The sequence below is a fragment of the Sparus aurata genome, chromosome 5 (assembly GCF_900880675.1).
Source record: "Sparus aurata chromosome 5, fSpaAur1.1, whole genome shotgun sequence".
Lineage (NCBI taxonomy): Eukaryota > Metazoa > Chordata > Actinopteri > Spariformes > Sparidae > Sparus > Sparus aurata.
In genome coordinates, this window is record NC_044191.1 from 1,877,960 (window position 1) to 1,898,379 (window position 20,420).

Below are 20,420 nucleotides of genomic sequence, written 5' to 3' on the forward strand. Positions count from 1 at the left end.
TTCTGAAATGCCTCTACATGTAGAGTCTTGTTACCCAGATACACATCTCAGCCTTCATCACCGGCAATGGCTGGTTACTGAAGTCGTACTCCGTAACCCCAATCAACAGAGCCTTTTAGTGAAACACATGCTTCTACACTATGCACTTCAGCCTACATACAGCTTCTTATACAAGAGTGCTGTGTGTCCAAATGAGAAAAAAAAACACTGCGTTCTTTCACAAGTAGTGACAGCACAAACATAGCAGATTGTGGAAGGATTACAGGTAGCCAAAGTCCTTTGTTGAGAAAATGATAACACTTGGAATCTGTGGAAGTAGATGTGAGGGACTCGACATTTAGGGCTTAAAATGGCCAAAGAACCTTGGTGGTTTTGTGAAGTCCAGTATCAATTATCACTTGTTGATCAGCTTTCAATTTAGAGAAGACAGTAGTTGTGCAAGAGGCTCCTGTGACCCCACACCTCCGCCCGGCTGGCCTGGCCCGGCCCGGCCCGGCCCGGCCAGAGCTGGACTTTAGTCCCCGGCTTGGAGCTCTGTAAGCCTCTCTGCACCCCATGCTCCGTCCTAGGCCTGCGTGTGTACCTGGATTTGAATAGAAACCAGACAGCGATGCCCCCCTCCTCCTCCTCTGTCACCACTCCCGCACAGGACAATGAGGATTTGTTAGTGCTCAGCCGTGAGCCTGCTGACACAAAGCATATAGCCTCCCAGTCCCCAGCCCTGGAGTGTAGCAGGCTGAGGCACAGGCGGGCAGGACACCAGCAGGGGGGCCTGGGGTGGGGGTTGGGGTAGTGTGGGCAGTTTGCAGGGGTGGGATTAGCAGACAAGAGCTCTGGGTTGGGGGATGGGGGCCTGAAATGAACAGGAAATTACTGCCTTTGATGAGGCAGAGGCAGATTCGCGCAGGCTGAACTCCTCCGGGCCTCTTCCCCCAGCCGTAAAAAACCTGTTTGAGCAGAAAATGTCAAAACACTTCAAGGCCCCCATGTGTCACTTCCCTCTGGCTACGATGGAGTTGTTAAGTCCATACGCAGGTGCTAAGCAAACACTCGCAAAAGTTTGCGCTCTTTTTTTCTCCAACATCACTGCTTGGTGCCCCCTCCCCAGCCTTTCCCTTCTCTTCCTCTTGCTCCCTTCAGAAGCCAGTCCCTAACCATGTCATGGGAATCCTATTAAGCTCTGCACCATCCGACCCATTTTTCACCCACTGAAAAATCACAGCTCAATCTATATCACACTGCAAGGAAACCACAGACTGCAGCATTTATATTTAGCCTTCTGCATAAATATTTTACAACCTACAAAAGGCGGAAAATATTGTTAATATACTGGTCGTGACATCAAAGGAAGAGGAGCAGAGATGTGGAGATACATGGCAGTGTAAAATCATGATTTCTTATGCTTTCAGTGAATTGAAATTGGTCTCAAGTACAAAAGAGAAATTGGTCTGCTAGTTTGTCCAACAGATTTGCTGGGCCCTTTAGCCATGTTTGGCTGAACCAGCAGGATTTGGGGGTACTGTGCTAGTTTCTTTCAAAAGCTTGTTCCCTACCTGCTTCGCAATTAAATAACGATTCAACGTCTTACATGAGAACTGCGTTCCACCGACACCCACTACATTAGAATCTCTCGAGTGTCTAAGATAGAGAACCCTCTTCGTGCTGTGTGTGTTTGCGTTCCTGAGCGTGAGGGGAGATGGTAATGTGTGTTCAGTGAATATCAGGGTCGATTAGAGAGTCTCGTCTGGTCGGGCTACAGCAGATTAGACAGGCGGAGCAGATACAGGCCGCAGGCTGGTCGTCTGGCGCTCTGACCCACATTGCTCTGATGTGCACGTCACTTCCCATTACGCTGACAATTGAACGCCACATCAGCTGAGCGCGCTGCGATCTGCATACCCTCCCCGCGGGCGAGGCCTCGCTCCCTGTAACCTCATGCTGTCACACACCAACCTTGGCTGTCCTGCCGCCTGGCTACAGGAAGTGTTGGATGAGTCACAGTGAGGCATCGCCATCACAGCTCTCAGTCCTGACTGTGTGGGTGGCGGATTTGGCACGCTAGTACAAGGTTGACCTTGATGCTGATATACTAATATCCAAGCTTCAGGATGTCAAGTCAAATAAGTAAAAGCTTGTGATACAGCATCCTCTCTGCTGTATTTTTAGCCAAAACAGCATGTTACTAAATTAATATCAGCTATCCGCATTAAGGCCTGTCGAGGACAAAAATTCAGATCTACAGCTTAAAATTTCGTCAGAGGCATTTGTCCCTGCAGCGGCTCCAACAGTTTTCAGTTGGTTGTTTACCCTTGTCATCTCTTTGTGAGTGAAGTAATGCCATGACTGGCTCCAGTCTTCCAAGCAGTTTAAGTGTCCATGTCAAAACCTTCTAGAGCTCAACATCCTGCCCTCTGTAGGTAATGTTGAACATGAATTTAGGCTTTTGGTAAAAGTGCACAAACATTTATAAAACATTATATTGAATTTGATCACTCAGTTTGACATTTGAACAAGTACTTGGACCAAAAAGACATGTACCCAGGCAGCCTGTAGGTGTTGCACCATTGCATTCATACTTCAGTATATAAAGCGTAAGAGGCCTTGGTGGCAGCTCTGCACCTGGCTGACAGAGACAGGTCTGTTTGCAGGCTGCCTGAAAGATAATTGGCAGCTATGGAGTGAAAAGCGGGCTCAGCAACAGATAAGGGCCGTGTGGAAAGCTCCATAATCATCACGGATTAGCAAATGATAAATCATGGGTTCACACAAGTATGCTGTCACTGCTGGAAGAGCAGAAGAGAGGTAGGAGAGAGCGGATGAGGGGAGATATGGAAAGAGTGGGATAGTGAGCGTGTGAGAGGGAGAGGAGAGAGTGAATAGTATGGGAAGATGTGGATGTTTTTCCTGTAATTCAAAAGAAAAACACAATAATACCATCTAGCAGGTCAGCAGGAGAGGCAGGCTCAGAGGGGGAAATGAAAAAAGAGGAGAAATTAAAAGCTCTGCCAACACTCCGGCTAATACAATCTTCTGCCTGTCAGATTACCTTCTTTAATCCAGAAAGGTTTAACGCCTCTTAGAAATCTGAAAGGAGACATGAATTCAGCAGAGATTTTCCTCTGCTAGAGAGGAGGAAGGTGCCGGGGAGGAGGGTTAAGTCTCTGAGCAACTCTCCGAAGCACTGGCCTCAACAACTCTGCTGCACAGTCGTCAAACTGCTATGCAGAGGATCAGCCAATTCAAACTGCCACAATGTTCGCCTCAAACATCCCCGACTTATAGCGCAGTGTTCCTCTGCCATTCAGAGTTTGCATTTATACATCTCTAAAAATAACATTCATGAGCTCCATGTGTTTTATCCACAGTGGAGTCAACAGTCGCCTGTGTTTCAAAAATACAGTCGAGAAAAAGATGAGCTTAACTTTGGCTTAGGCGGAGCTGATCAGGTCAACATAGCACAAAGCATGGTACAGCGCATTAAGGACACAGTGTCCCTGCTGGTGCAACACAGCAACACACTCCCCCACTGGGACCGGGCGCAATGCTTTGTAATGTTTGTCACGCAAAAAGAAACTGGGTAAAACGTGGCTTTATAGGAATAAAATGGCACCGTAGACAAAACACAGAGAGGAGAATGGCCTTGTTCAGTCTAGTCAGTGTAAGAAGGCGCTAACAATGCAGGTATTAGGGGCTGTGATTTTAACTGGAGCTAATAATGGAGGACGGTGTGGCATAGGTAGGTGCGATGGGTAATCACAGCAGTGAAAAGGCAAAATTGAGCACTTCAACGAAAAGATTTGGTACTAAGCAAATCTCCCATTGACGTATGTTGCCGAGGTTTTCAGGGTGTTTTGCTTCTCATACTCTTTCTGCTCAGTTTTTTTTAAACACTTCAGCAGCATTATTTAGATCGACTAGGTCTGTGTGGCTGTAAGGTGGCAGAGGCATCATCTAGGCAGAATAAAGGTCGATCAGCATCCAGGTCATTCCCATGCTGGCTCACACTGCTGGCTCCTGATAACGGAAATGTGAAATCAGAATTGCCGCTTGGTGATTCTCACTCCTCTGCTCCCTGCTCTGTGCTATTTCTGAATCTCCCAGTGTGAGGCTTCCCTGCTTTGTGGGTGGGGTGGGTGCAGGAGGGTGTTATAAGATGTTGATGATGATGGTGGTGGCCCGGTTCCCGGTTCCCTGCTCCCTGCGGTTTATTACTTCTGTCCAGGGTGCAGCGAGTTTGAGCACTGGGCAGATGAGGAAAACACTGATCCCCGAGCTCGCTGCCGATCCCACCACTGCACTGCGTCAACTCGAAAGATTAAAAAAAACATGGATTATGTGCCATAAGTGAGTGTTGTATAACCTTTTGTTTGGGTTTCCTTAAGGATAAATATGTTTGCGTTTGTCAAAATATTTGTTGCGCTTAATGACTCAATTAAGACCCTGAGATTCGAATAATGAAATATCATAGTTGGAGCGAGGACTTTGAGAGTGCGCTTTGACAATGCCAGCGTTCAAAAAGGGGCCGCGAGTCTGACCTGGGGATAAAGTCTGTTGAAGATAAAAAGTGGCAGCAGGCTCCAGAAAAATGTCACGGTTAAATCCAGAAGAGAACCACAAAGGGCTCTCTCGTCCCGCTTTGTTAGATATCCTCATAACTGCTGCGAAAAAGAGCCTGGGATACATATTCATTAGCCTCAGTACTCACGACTGAAGTGAGCCTACAAAGCTTTGGAGAAGAGAGAGGAGTGTGACATATAGTGCAGTTCTCTCGGGCATGCTGCAAGAGTGGATAAGTCAACTAGAGCCAGACTGACATGACGTGATCAAGTGCATCAACGCTGGGTTCAAAGGTGCACAGCAGAGAGCGAAGAGACAGAGACGGAGAGAAAAACAGGGCAGAGAGACAGGCATGTCAGTCAGCACTGCAAAGGGTGAGGATACTTGCTGCTGCAAGGAGGAACTGAGGAGCAGATGGGGGGGAAAGGTAAGTCATAAGCAGTGAGAGCAGTGTGTTAGAGAAAACAGTATGGCATCATCAAGACAGAGTCTTGGGTTAATGCTGAGAGGAGCTGGCAGCAGAGATAGGAGCTGGCTCGACCACAGTTAAGGTTGCAAATGAAACCCCCGGAGCCTTGGCAGGATGATCCGAGGCACGTGGAGGCAGGGTGTTTCTGGAGAGGCTTGGCGCTACGCCTGAGGAGTCCCTGGCGCTGGAGCAGGGCCGGCCTGGACGCTGCTGCCTGTACCCAGGTTCAGCCAGCATGACTTTTCAATAGTCATTTATCATTTTATGCAACACTTGATCCAAAGAAATGCACTAAGGCATGTCAAACAATGACCAAAAAGTTGCTGTAAAATTCTGTAGTTTTACCAAAGACAGGGTTCATTAGTAACACTTAGTAACACTAACCGCCTTTAAAAATAGGAAAATAAACTATGGTTAATCAAATTGTAGTTAGCAATCCTTTTACCCTCAACAAAAAATGAAATGTTGTGCAATGTTTTACAATAAACATTTTCTTAATAAATGGTTTATAAAGTTGATAGTAATTGGTTAAAATTATGAATAAATACTGTGTAGTTCATCTATAAACATCACCTGGATGGCTTTTATTAAGATGCAACTGATGTTGAGAAACATTTACATTTGCTTAATAAATGTTTTTGATTTCATTGTTATGTTAACAGTCAAATAAATCTATTATTACTATTATCATTATTATTATAATTACAATTGCTTAATGATGGCCATCACAAATTGTTGTCGGTTCATTTAATGTGCGTTTATAAATTGGTAATGTACTAATATTGTGTCTTTAAAGATGATAAGGGGGATCTAAGCCCATTAAGACCCATATATTAAACACTACACCCACTGCATTGCAGCATTTTCCTAAACAACTGAAGTTACTGAGGACTTGCTTTGAATGTAAAACAAAAAATAAAAAACTGAAAACAGCTCCGTACAGCTCATCAGGCGTGACCAAGTTCTAGCCCCGAGGTCCAAAATTGATCTGAAAAGACGGAATTTATGCCTCCAAAATCTACTTTATTACCATCATATCTACTTTATAATGGGTGATGCCAACTCTTTTAGCTAAGTAGCTACACAGATTTTTTCTTCTTTAAAAGGGGGTAAATAACGTCTTTTCAAATCAATTTTGGATGCCAGGGCTTCCTGAGGGCGGAATTAAGCAGACAGGCTGTATGGAGCAATGTTAGTTCCCAGCGACTCCAGTGGTTCAGGAGAATTCTGCTATGCTGTTTTGCTGTGAAGCTCCGAAAATGTTTTGAGAACTGAAAAGCAATCAAATTACAAGAGAATATTGCTGTGACTGCTAAGTGTTATCAGTATCATTATCAGTATTATTTACTTAGTGACATCCACATTTGATATCAGTAGCATTATATCACAGCTCATTCTACTTTACAAATGTGTGACAACACAGCAGTGTGACAGCGAAATATGATGGTGTATGAACCCACTGCACCGCTACATCTCAGTAGAAACTTCTTAATTCAAGCAGATATCAAAATGTCCAATATTACTTGAAGCCCATTTTGTGACTGACACAGCAATTAAGGCATATTTGTTGAATTTGATTGAGTTTGCCTACGAAGAGGATCACACACGGCGCGAATGATTTTAGCAATTTAATCTGCTCTTGCACATCCATTAGGAGATTTCTCGCAGTGCCAGTGGATTGAATAATAACAATTGTCAAGAGGCATGATGGGATGGGAAAGTGTGTAAGAGCATATGCTGGCAGCTTCCCAGCCTGAGTATTTTTGAAAAGGCATCTGAGCTATTCTGGAAGTGTCGGGTTGACTGTGGGTATAGTAATGTGAGCAAAACATTTGTACTGTCAGAGGAAATGGACTGATAGGAAGCAAGCTTGGAATGTCATGCAGCGGGGAACGGATCCTACATGTTTCCTAATCTGATTTTACCTCACATGATGGGCACCATCTTGTCATAGTTTGAGATTTTGTGAAATGCCCACAGTGAAATGAAAAGTAAGAGAAATACAACAAAAAGTTGGGTCATGATGACAGAAAGCCAGAATGTGGTTGTTTACTGTAACAGTCCAGTGGAATGTCAAGTTGTATAGGTAGGGGGTGTCATCTTTCAATCCAGGGACTCCCGGAGTAGTTCCTGACTCAACTATTTCAGTTCCTGGCTGAGATTTTTCAGACTGTACCAGAAGCCTAACCAAAATGTGCTGATTAACCTCAACTCTAACTGAGAGAAACAGTCATTTTGGATCTCGTTCATGCTGCATGGGGTCTAGTCTGAGAATAGATCCCCGCTTGGACCAGGTCTTCATATTTTAGTCAGTGTTTAGCTCCCTGAGCGTTTCACAAGGCTTAATCCTATCGAAAGAGAAACCACAGCACCATGGTTACATTGATAACTCTGGAGGACCTACTTTTTAGTTCAGTCTAATATTATCCCTGACATTATGTTCACCTTTTCACATCAGAAACAGGTTAAATGCTTTCAAATATGTGCAGTCCCAACATAACTGAAATCTAATCTTCTGAATTTTGGCCAATTTCACAATTTTATTTTTATTTTTTTGCAACTGTGTTGCCTTTACCTCGATTCCAGCAGTGTGGAGACCTGGCTTCAGACCAGTCAGTTATGCAGGCAACACGACAGAGAGTACACTGTGTGCTTCTCATTGTCCAACCCCTGGAATGTGCTGACGACGCAGGGTTCACACTGGTTCAGTCACACTGTTGCACTCTTCACTTTGGCCCTGTCAGGCTCTCATGCTCACCCAGCTATTTTTAAACATGCTATACTTTTGCAAGTTTGTCAGTTATGCAAAGGTTCTCGGGACCATGGCAGCAGTGGTATTGTCAAGAACCTTGACACGCGGAAGTACAGCCACACCTCCAACCAATGAATAAGTCAGTTAACGTACACACATTTCCCATAAGTTCTCCCAAGTGTAGAGGGAGCGGAAGTCAAGTCAGATGAAAAAAAAAAAGGAGGGGGGGGGGGGGCTCTTTGTGTCTTGGGCATGAAGCCAAATGGTGGAAGTGCCAAGAAGGGAAGCCACTGAAGCTCGAGCCAGAGAGACTGAAAAAACTATTACTTCCCACCTTGTCCCAAACACATAGAGAAATAAAGAATTAGGGAAGAATTTCTACTTTTTAAAAGGAACTAAAGAGGCATAATAAGACTTTCTTAGAGATACAAAACATTTGTAAAAAAGAATGATAGCTGGCCATAGCTTGTACAGTTAAGTGGGCATATGAATAAAACTTTAAAGTTACTATCCAAAAAATAGCTGTTTCCAATTATTTATCCATCTATTAAAACAACAAACACCATGTTTGTTATTTTGATTCAAGATAAAAAAAAAAATCTTCAACGCAAATTCATCTTGACCTGACTTTTGGGCTTTTGTTTGGGTGGAAGCAACAGACAGGAACGATGCCTGTGATGAAAATAATTCATGTTACACATGAAAAGGAGAAATGCTTTGTCTTATATTGTGGTATTAATGATGTCGTCTCCATGGTCAGTGAACTGTGTCAAAGCAGGAGAATGTGAATTGTGCCTCCCTCTTCCCAAAGTGTTCATTCATTATGCAGAGAGCAGGAGAGTGTGGCTGCTTTCTGAGAGTCTGGAGAACACAGAAAATCTGCAGATCCAATTCTCTCATTTTCCATCTGATTGATCTAAAATAACACAAATCCTGCAGAACTGCAACAAATCTCTCTACAATGAGCTGCATCATATATCGACTACCTCCCTCGCAGGTTTCAGTACCTCTTCAAATGAAAAACCCCAACCTACATGAAGTGCCAAAATTCTACGTGAAAAGAGGATGCAGAACAAACAAAATACAGTGTTCCAAATCTTTGTCTGTGTTGAGGGAAGCTGGCAAGACGGGAGAGAAAGACAGAAAAGGGAGACAGACAGAGAGAGCATTAATAAAACATGACTGCATGATTTTCCAACCTCAAAGAGGCAAACGCAGGAAGGCGCACTCCCAGAGCAGTAGCTAAGGTTCAGCGCAGGGTGAAGGGAGCAGTAATCTCTAACTAGCTCAACACTGCAGTGCACTAGTTTAAGCTGAGGGGCACAGCGGCGTTCTCTGATCACACTTGTGCCAGTTCGCCGCCTTCTACAAGCCTGACTGACGTCAACTCCGGTCCTTTTTATTCATGCCATTTCTGATTCTTTTCCCTTTATTTTTGTTCTTCTTGCTGCAGGCTGACGTTAAAAGAAGCACAAGCTCGATGGAGACGGATGAGAGTTTTGTAAGGAGTTTTGTGGAAGGTGATAATGATGACAACATGATGGCATTCACCATGTCTGCAGGGCTCTTTTAAACAGAACATTTGCATCACCACCTCTCCTCGCTCCTGCTGGCTTCTCATCAACGTCATTTAAACCTCCACATCGACATGGGTGGTAACACATCCTGGCATGGAGTTGCTCGGAACAGGCCAAAAGAAACACAGAAGCACACACACACACACACAGGATTGTGATACTAAAAAACATGAAGCTAAGTGATGATTATCAGTAGAAAGTCAGCATTTTCCATTATTTGAACCAACTGTGACAGGTCTGACATCATAGCAGACTTACAAAACATGTGTTGGGATTTAAATTGCAGACATTTAAATATATATGTGGTCTGGATGAGAACCAAGAAACGAGTGACAGCAGAACATTTCTGGGTTTTTCCAACGCTTGTCTGTCTCAAACTGCAGCGAAAAGAGGCTGAGGAGAAATTAAAATAAACTGGGTAACTTGGGTTTTGGTACTTATATTTTGTAAATTTTGATTTTCTCTGGCAAGTTTAATTGCTACCATCAATCAAACAATCCGATGGCGAGACACACATTCCTTCCTGGTGCCCGCAGTGAACATTCAACGCTGTCGGTGAGTTTGAGCTCTAACCAAAACCATCGACCGTTGACTGTACCCTGAGGGATGCCAACGCTCACATGCAAATGATCCTCTGGAGGCCATGTCATTTCAGTTCTGCACTCACAACAAGGAAAAATGCAGAGCCACAGTCTGTGGGTGGACAACAAATCAAACCTGACCTTCAATTGGCCAGGACACAATCCATCAGACATTTGATCAGCTGTGACGCAGGAGGCGTTCACTCTTAAGGCTGCAATAAACATTCATTGCTGTCGGTGGGTTTACATTAAAATAACTCACTGATCAATGAATGCAGACTGCGGTTCAAACACCTCAGTAACCAGTGTGCAATGGGCTTCAAACAAGACTGCTGAATAAATCTAACTGCTATGTGGAAAATGAATGTATACCAAAGTTTTGCATGGACTTTGTAGAATGATGTGAAGGATATCTTAGCACGGAAGTTCTGAGTTTTCAAAGAGTTATTCCTAGCTGCCCTTCCAATTTTTATAGTATTACATTGCTTAAAGCTTGGTTTAAAAAGGTCACCCAAATTAGTTATTCATATTTTCTCTCTAACCAAAGGTGTTATTTAAACCAGTGGTTCCCAAATGATATGCTGTGAGATTTTGTTACAAACAGACTATTATTGCAATATACAGTCATACAACAAGGAATTAATTAATTAATGAGTTTTTAATTTACAATATCAGTCCTTTGTACAAATTCTTTTACAAATACAGAGGCAAATTCTATCCCCAAAAAGATCCTATCCAAACCTTCCAGGGGTTCAAAAATATATATCCACAGAGTGATTGGATAAGACGTATTATAGAGGCTAGTTTTAACGGCAAAGAATACAGGTGTGACTTGAGAGCTGGGTTTGCCCTTTGCCAAGGGCAAAAAAAGTTTGAAAACCACCAACCTGGACACAGATTGTTGTGATCTTCGTAGTTCAGGTTTTGAGATATTTGGCTGTTAGAGTTCCAACATAATGGAAGTGGAGGGAATTTCATTTGCGGTGCTCATACAATTGAAAAAGATTATCAACATCTCATTACAGATATACCTGTATCACAGGAGCTAATGATAATAGATGTTCATCTGCAGGATGTACGGAATAGATCTCCAGACAATCCAGAGCTAGGACACGTTTCTAAGAAGATGTTGTTATAGATATTTTTTTCATTTTTCAAAGTTGTAAGCACCACAAACAGGATTTCATTCATCTCTTTTGTAATAATGTGCATGCAGAAATCTTAATGTTTAAAATAATCTAGATAAATAAAAAACAAATGTTTTCACAGATGTTAAGTTTTGTATTTCTAACTCCTGTTGACTGTACCCTCAGTGTAGTCATTTCAACTGACAGGGAGTTCAGTATGTTGCCTAAAGCAAACTTCCTACCTTGACCCAGATGTTAAATTCCAAGACTATAATGTGATTTTCCATTACTAAACATGACAGTTTCCATGACCTCAAATTCTTTATTCTGTTTATTCCAGTTTATTGTTGTCTGCTGTCCACTCTACTTGGGCTGCAACAAATGTGTGAAACATTGTGGAAAATCCTGTTGGCTATGTTTCACAAAGCTACTGTTCTTTGTATATTCTGACATCCCCTGACCTCAAATTCCCAAACTTTGTGTGTGCGTGCGATATTTAAGAGAAATCAAGACTAGAAGGAATCCTGTTAAGAACACTTTTAAAACAGACTGGCTGCTGTGTGCTGGGACTTGGGTAATTACAGGACACTCACCCACACTGTAACTAACACACAGAGGTGAAAGAGAGAAACATGCAAAATTCTGCCTCAGTTCAAATCAAATCACTCAAATACACGCACTTTTTAAAAGTAGAATGATCCCACGATTCTTGGACAGTTAATCAGCCTCATAACCACATTTCAGCATGTAATTGAAGGAGATATGGACATATGGAAATAATCTCACACTAATTGCCCTAAGGTTGTGTTAACATGCTGGGGTATTTGGATCTGTTCTTGCTGCCACACGTCAGTTTACTCCTGTGCTGAAGGTGGTAAAATGTCAGAGGGGACAATAAGAAGCAGCCTGGGATTCTTCTCGTCTCGATGATTCAGCTGTTTTGATAAAGAGGAGAACTAATACCATTTCTACACTCACATAGACTGACCTCGAGATAGAGATGATAATATAATTGCAAAATTATACTTATTATATAATCTTAGATTGATGGTCACGGTTAATTATTGTCCCTGTACATTTGTCTTCAATTGTTTTGGACTAACATATTAAGGCTTTTTTTTTTTCTCATCAGTTATCTTTCCGTTTGTGTTTCTCTCTTTCTCTCTCGCTCTCTTGTCACAGTGAAAACCTCTCTGAAAACCCACAGTTCTTTAAAATTAAGCTCCTTAAAGTCTGCAGCCTTTTAAAGCTCTGGGTTACATTACTGACTTCAAAATGAGGGATTAATCTACAAACAAATAAGTGAATGTCTTAATGAAATGTCAGCGCAGGTTTGCTGCGGCTTGGAGAAAAGTAGTTTATCTACAGAGGCCTATATGCGACGGACAGATACCGCTTGCTACATATATATTACGACCACACAAAAGTCTGCTTGTTTATCCCTGTGGAGTAGGGCTTTGTCATCACATACTGTGAAGTTATAGACACTGACACTGGGAACAGTGTGACCCAGTTCTCCCTGACCTGGAAACACTCCGCAGGCTGACCCCGAGTCTAATGCCAGCGCAAGTTGCATCAAGCGAGAAAAGAAAAAGGGACGGTGATTCAAATCGGGGCTAATCATGAATTATTAAAGGCTAAAATGATAAGAAAGCATGGAGGTCAGCAGTAGCAGCAGCAGCTCCCAAACACTCTGCAGTGCTCACGCCATGTTTTGAGTGCAGAAGGCTGGGGCACCCACGGGAGATGAAAGGGAAAATTAACTGAAAGAAAAATGCTACTTGTGGCCTTCATTCTTCATCCACTTATCTACACATTCACTGCAGCCAAACACAGCCCTGAAGCTAACAGTGAAAGCCACTTTAAAGGAGAAAAACAGCTCAAAGAAACAAAGAGAGGGATATGAGCAGAGAAAAGTGTCTGACTGCTCCACGTGTAGCATGTAGGAAAATGAAAACCTGGTGATCCTGGGTGACTTTTGGACACAGGCATATGAAGTTAGCCCAGTTATGTGAGGACAAAGGAAAGGCATGTGCTGGGTTCCAGCCAAGTAGTTCCATATGGGTGTTGAGTTCACTGAGTGCAGGTGGCACGTGGAAGCATACATCACATGGGTCTGGCATGGATCTACTGCCCCCTTATGGCCTGGAATTTGCAGTGCTACAGGAGGCATAGCTGCTTGTGCTGATGTATGAGGTATGTTTCATGATAGATGAACGACCAATGAAAGCAGATATTCTTCCAGAACACATATATTTCATCAAAACCAGGTGTTTCTTTTAACTATATACTATCAACCACAGTCATTATCAGTCATTATTGACATGGGATGTAAAAAATGTCATATATATGAAAATAACACTTACTATTTACCCATATTTTCATGCCTCTTGCATACATTTTCCAGGAGATTATGATTCACTGTTACTGCGGAGAACTCGAAATTGCATGAAGATCCAGTCAGTGAAACAACTCAAGTTGAGGAGAAAAAGTCCCATCTCCAGCTGGTAATGATTAACCATGTGACAGAGGTAGTCACCAAAAAACCCTGATATCCCCACGGCAACCTGCTGAGCAGCTATTGGTCAGCTGTGTGGTTGGATTAAATGGTGGTGGGGGTGCAGCAAGGTCTACAGAGCCAGGTCAGCCCAGACGTGACCAGAGGAGGAGCCATGGAGTCAAAACAAGCTCTGATTGCAGGTCACAAAACATATTTTAAATGAGGGATTTAAGTGCTTCAAGAAGCTTCCTCTAATTAATTTTTTTAAGGAAAAGCAAAAGCTAAATGATGATGTACATCCAGTTTGAGAAATTGGATAGAGAAAAAAAAATGATCCAAATGGATGAGTGAGTAAAAAAAAAGCGTGCAGCTTTTATGGACTTTACCGGCACTGCACTCTCATAGGTTCATAACCTTAAGATCTACAAATCTATCCCCAACAAAGACTATCTGCAGGTTAAATTCAGGTTCAGATGGTATTGGATGCTCCCAGTTTGAAAAAAAAGACACCTACTGATTTGAGATATCTGAGATGATGTTACTACAGAGCTAGTGTTGAAAACAGCTGTTGCTAACTCAGCTATTTGGCCCCTGACCTGGGTTTTTGCTCATTGAATGGGGTCTCCGAGTTCCCACCCCTGTCAGAGCATTTACAAGCCTGAGGAGCCCTGCTGCAGCCTCCCTTGACCCCAGCATCACCCTTGCCCAGTGCATGCACCAAGGCATCCTGGGAGGAGAATAGGGCCAACAGAGAGAGAGAGTGGCCGCGGCCGCGAGCCCACCTCGTCAAGTTTACAACCCAATCAGGCTAAGCCTCATAAATCCACGCCTCCTCCTGCAACACGCAACAATGCTGGCCATTCACTGTGTGCACAGGTTTAATAGTTCCACTCCTGCTTCCTTCCACTTCTTAGCAACCCCCACCTCACCCCTCCTTTCTCCTCTTGCAGGTTTATAGAGGGAGCAATGAGAAAGCCCCGGCCAGAGAAGAGCTGCACACAATCAGGTCAGCGCAGAGTCAAAGCGAGGTCAGCAGTTTTTGAACTGTAACTGACCTCTGACCCCCCCATGGTGCCACCTGGCGCTGCTATGGCAGCCAGGGGAGTCCTGAGTGAACTTCGCTTGAACCTGGACCTTAACATTGGACCATCGGCTCACCCCTGGCCCTTTGCTCCCAGTTTCCTCCAGGCCAAGAGTCACACATTTATGACATTTTCACATCTCGCATTTTGGGTTTGCATTTCATCCATGACACAATGATGATGGTGTGAGCTGTAACCTTTCATCACATCAACACAAACACAATGGAACAAGATGGAAAGAAGAAAGATGTCTTTCTCTTCCTGAAGCAAGAAAGGATCCTGGTTTTAATTCGTATGTCGCTGCAAGTCTTTATTTCACACACACCGTTACTCCCAGTTTCTATTTAAGAGCCATGTGATCCATCATTAGATAATACATTGCTCTATTAATATTGAGTCTATACTCCCCTCTTGTGGATTTGACATGAAATGATAAGCCATTCAAGAAAAGGGTTGAATTGTACCTCTCTTCACCACTAGATGGAGCTACTATCTTGTGATTTAATGTGATACCAGAAAGTAAAAATGATCCAGATTGTGGTATGAACACAGAGGTTGTTTATGTAAATTCTTTTATTTGTCACATTTACAACTGTTATGTGGTGAAAAATCTAATCAAATTAGTTAAGTGATTACTGAATGAAGAAGAATGAAGTGGGAAAAACATATTAAAACGTACTCTGCTAGAAAATATACTGACAAGGCTGTATACCTTGTGTCTGTAGCCATTTGAGAATAAATGCACATTTGTTACTCACCCATGCCGTCGTTCTGTTCAGAGTCCAAGGGATGGTCACTGTAAAAGCCTGGAAAAAGGGTACACAGAAGTAGGTGAGCTCCAAGACATTCTCCACAGAGACAGATGCGTATGCATAATATAAAGATACAATTATGCTTTGGACAATTTTCTCAAAACTACTGACACAAACATTACAAAGAATTTTCCTTTACTTTAAATAGAATTACAGAATACATACACTTGAACTTCAAAAAAAAAAAAAAAAAGATCACTTTAGATGAGAAATCACTTGAAAAAATACAAGGATGTAAACATATTCCCAACCAAGTAAAGTGAAGTATAGTATCAGAGAAATTATAAGGTGGCTAATGCATCTTTAACTAATCTAATCTTGAAGACCCTTCATCTCTTAAAAGGGCCCTGTTCCAATTACAAAAACCAAGCTGCATAAAGTCAAATACCGAATTCATTTAGGCCTTTTTTGTGTGTTTCTTGATATGTTTGCATACGGTGTATTTTTTTTCAACGTGGAGTCCATTACCCCTGGGGGCACTCACAGTAACTGCAGAGGGTGCACCAAATTATTGTTAAAAATATCTTTTTTTTTTTTTAAAAGATCTGAATATGTCTAAAATACACATTAACATGAATCCAACAAATCACTGACAAATAGAAAAAAGAATAGCTCATGCAAACATGTGAGCAGGCTGACCTAACCATAGTCCAAATCACTGTGCTGCACCTATCCCAAACAGCAGAGTAGTCAGATAACTAAATACTATTGAAACATATTGGCCACTTTTCTGTATTATCCAAAGTGTACAGAGCGACAGTGGATCATTTTGTAACTTGTCAATCAAGAGACTGTGACTCACCCTCTACCTCAGAAAACACTGGAGACATTGAGGGTGAGGCTAAGAATTATATACAGTATATGTAGTAGGAGGTCCCTGCTCTGTCAAGACCCCAAGTCTATAACAAATGTAACAAGCAACAAACTGTAATGTCTGTAATGTAATGTAAAAAACAACTGGTCACATAAACTTATAGTCTCCTGTAGGGGAAGACAGTTAGTGTGCCTTAGTGTTGTAGTACAGGCACCAGGTGAATACATTCCCACAGAAACTGCTCCAAATACATATTTGCCAAGGCACAACATCAAAAAGTCAGCCCAACAGTTGTTGAAAGATGTATTTTGCCGTTTTTTAATTATTACCGACAAGAGCTCAACTAGCTTTCCTCAAGCTACCACTTTCTGTGCCATCTACACTAAACAAGTCTCGAAGTCTGATGATCTCGATCTTCAAGGCTGTCCTCACAAAAAAATCGAATCAATTCTATTTATATAGCCCAAAATCACAACACATAAAGCCCACTGAGGCAATGTCATTGCAAATAAAATGATTGATTTGATTTGATCCACAAGTCTTTTGGCCAACATGCAACATGGCTGATGTCTTCTTGACAAGTGAACCTTTGTGGCCATGAAAATAATGACTGTTGTCACAGTGAAGTAAAGGACACAGCATTTTGTTATCATTCATTGGAAAGTGTGGATGGTATTTACAGAGAAAACCCCTGTTCACATCGCATCTCAATGCTGGTTCCACTGAAACATGACAGTCATTCATTATTTCTTAAATTCCTCACCATATTTTACCTGTAGCGGTTGTAGATTAGATGAATTACAGGCTTTATAAGGGTTTTCCAGTGACAATCCGTGTAATAGTTTTGAACTGTACATTAAAGACCGTTTCCTCCACCTCTCCTATTTATGATCCCCTCTGACTGATTCAGACAGGGCCTAATCTGGTTTTTAATACAAAGCCTGATTCATCGTTTGACTTTAGGTCTACCCATAACCCCAGGGCAATCTGCTTGTTCATATTGGTTACCCTCCTGCCGTCTCAGCTTTATTTTATACCCACTTTCTCCCCCATCTTGCCTCCATCAGCCGCCTGGCCATCTGTGCAGCCAGCATCTGGACACACAGCGTCCACTTCTCACTTACAAGGCACCCGGCAGGCTCCATCACTCACATCCAGGCGAGTGCAGAGTGTGGGCTGGCGGTGCCTCAGATCCCCCTATCTGTGTCAGTGTACCACCCTGCTATCAACAGCTGTAGACCCCTGACCTGACACACGCCAGCTGCCCCCCTTACCTCCACCCCTGCCCCACAGTCAACACCAGCATATGTTCTCCCCGGAGCATACACCAACACACACAAGCACTGTTCCAACACACACGTGCCTCCGTCGACCTCCCCTGAGCAGACACACACACACACACATATTGACTTAAAACATAGGAACATGCATGCATACAAGGATAAATGTCTGTAAGGCCCCCAAACACCACAATGACACTAAAACACTGAGAAATCACGTAGTAAATCTTATTTCACTGCAGCACAGAGGCAAAAAGGCAAAAACTGAGGTTAATCTGTGATCTTTAGTCAGTGTTACATACATCGATAGTATATTTCTGAAGTATTTTGTCACTATACTGCTTTACTGTAACAATACATTTGCCACTCAGTTTAGTAGAATTTGTTATGTGTTTAAAACTCACTTATTTGACATTTCAGTTAACCTGTTTTTATCGCATGGTTGAGTTTTTTAAAGCAGCAAGTTACCTTTATTTACACCACCTCATGTCTCAAGATCTTGATCTGGCTAGCACGTGCATTTGTTAAGGAAGCAAGTGGAAAGAAAGAGGAAACTCATTTTTTATACTACTTTTCTTATTTTTCCTTTTTTTTTTTAAACACAGCCGTTTGCAGGATGAATGACAAAGAGGTAATGTATCCGTTTGTGGCAGTGTAAGATTAATAACTGCAACATGATTATAATGACACATTAGCTTTGCTTTAGTGCTGTTCATCCACCTAGTTTAAATGTAATCTGACAGCTAACAGATTTGGTTCGGTATTTGGTTGCCATTTTGGTGAGAAAGCCCAAGTTATCAACATTCCTTAGTTAAAAATGACTATAACAACTAAAGAAACAGCCAATCACATTTGTTTATGTAGGTCACATAGAGGCATCAGTAGTAAATTGAGACCATTTCAGATCCAGTTAAAACTCTTTGTAGTATGTTTAAATGTCGAGTATCTGGGATTTATGGGGGTCATTTGGCAGAGATGGAATATAATATCCATGATTATGTTTTCATTTTATGTATGTATAATTAGCTTAAACTAAGACTCTGTGTGTTTTTGTTACACAAGAATGTCCCACATATTACATTGCCTAGAACAGCCAAACAAGGGGTGTTCAGCTGGCTGCAAACTAAAACCTCATCAGCACACTGTCAAAAAAACTGTGTTTCTTTTTCCTTTCATGTATCAAAATAAATAATACTCTCTTATAAGAGATGATCGACAAAAACAATTATAAACCAAAACTATTTAAATAAATGATTGTTAAATATTTTGTTCTGTTGTAATTTTAGAAAATACTTTTCTAAATGTTATGGAAGCAGCAACAATGTCAAAGTCCATGGATATTGCTGTGAATAATCAGATATCACTCATGCATTTTGCATACCTAAACAGAGGAGACTGAACCATAGCAAAGGGATGTAATCACTTCACCACAAATCTCGTCACCACTCCGTGACATTCATACACATTGTCCTTGCTCATCTTCTCCTTCATGGCGAAAGTGAAAGGAGTGAGATAAAGACACATTTTATGGACTGGAAAATGCTCACATGTCTTATCAAATCCATTGTTTCTCGGAAATGTGGAATCCATTCCAACTTGGAACTGGTTCTTGATACCCAACACTAGAGATCAGTTGAAACAGTTTGTTCGAACTGCTGTTGAGAGGCGAGACTCAGAAACAGACAGACTGGAAAAACAGTGCTGTGACAATCTGACCCTTTTTACAAGAAAAGAAACAACTAAATGTGTTGTATTTAATTTGGTACTTACAAGAACGCACACAAGATTTAGAATGTACTGGAGCTGTGTCAAGAGGTTTCCTCTAACTCATCAACTCCAAATTCTGCAATTTCCTTAAACGATTCAGGAGACATAGCAGTAAGTTGCTGATTTGGTTGAAACAAACAGTGCATTCACAAACATCTGCTGCTAAGATTAACAGGTTAAGAGAAGCCAAATATGTCATTTGTATCACAGTTAACTACAGTTCACTCAGTTCAATCAGACTGTGTGTAATCCATTGTGCCTGCTGCTGTGGCTTCTTGTGGTATCGCTAGGTTGATGAATGGGCGATCCTTAAATGTGGGCAAGGACACATGTGCGTACACACTGCCAAAAGAATGTGGTCACATGCAGTCCAGACCACCTCTGAGGCCAAAATCCCGTCACCCTTCATTGTATCAGATTGAAGGCAAGAATCTCAGACAGATACATCATAATTAAGCAAATACAAGCTAAAACTATCAACATGGATGGATACCAGTCAAGTGAGAATTTTTCGTTTACCTGACTGTACTGGATGTGTGAAAGCTCTCCTCCCATCTTTGTCACAGTGAACATCATGTGTGCCTCTATTTTTGTCAGAGATATGTTTGTGTTGTGTGGTAGATATCTGCTTTTCAGATATCTGCAGACATGATAGTTCACTGGAATGAATTACCCAACATTTTAATATCCCCACAAGAGAATTTTTTACACTGTGTTGTCACCCAACACTGCATATATTGTTAAAAGCGCTCATCATTGAAAATCATCGTTGACTGTATTGTTCATCTTTCCACCATTCATGTTTTCTCTTTTATATCTTTTATATACTCTGGACTTCATCTTGTTTGCCATCCCGTCAGTTCGTACTGAACTTGGCAAAAAGGCGTTCTCCTACGCTGTGCCTGCAACCTGGAACATGCTCCAGCAGAGGCTGAAGCTATCCAGCTTTATTCCTTTAGGGGACTTCAAATTGCTTGTAGGAAGGCTGCTGAGACAGTCTGTGGGGGTCTGCACATGTACTTAACCAGTCCTATTCTTCTTTGCACTTTGTAGTTTGCACTATACTACTGTAATGTTTGTGTTCTGTGTTGTGTCTCCTGTA

At 42.0% G+C, this 20,420-nt stretch overlaps 1 protein-coding gene across 1 annotated transcript in view; it reads right to left on the reverse strand.

Annotated features, from left to right (window-relative positions):
• nr6a1a (nuclear receptor subfamily 6, group A, member 1a) overlaps positions 1 to 20,420 on the reverse strand; it is a 91,137-nt gene that overhangs the window by 56,310 nt on the left and 14,407 nt on the right. The window contains exon 2 of the mRNA XM_030417935.1: positions 15,404 to 15,451. Within this exon, the coding sequence (XP_030273795.1) occupies positions 15,404 to 15,451 (48 nt within the window). The remainder of the gene's footprint in view (positions 1 to 15,403; positions 15,452 to 20,420) is intronic.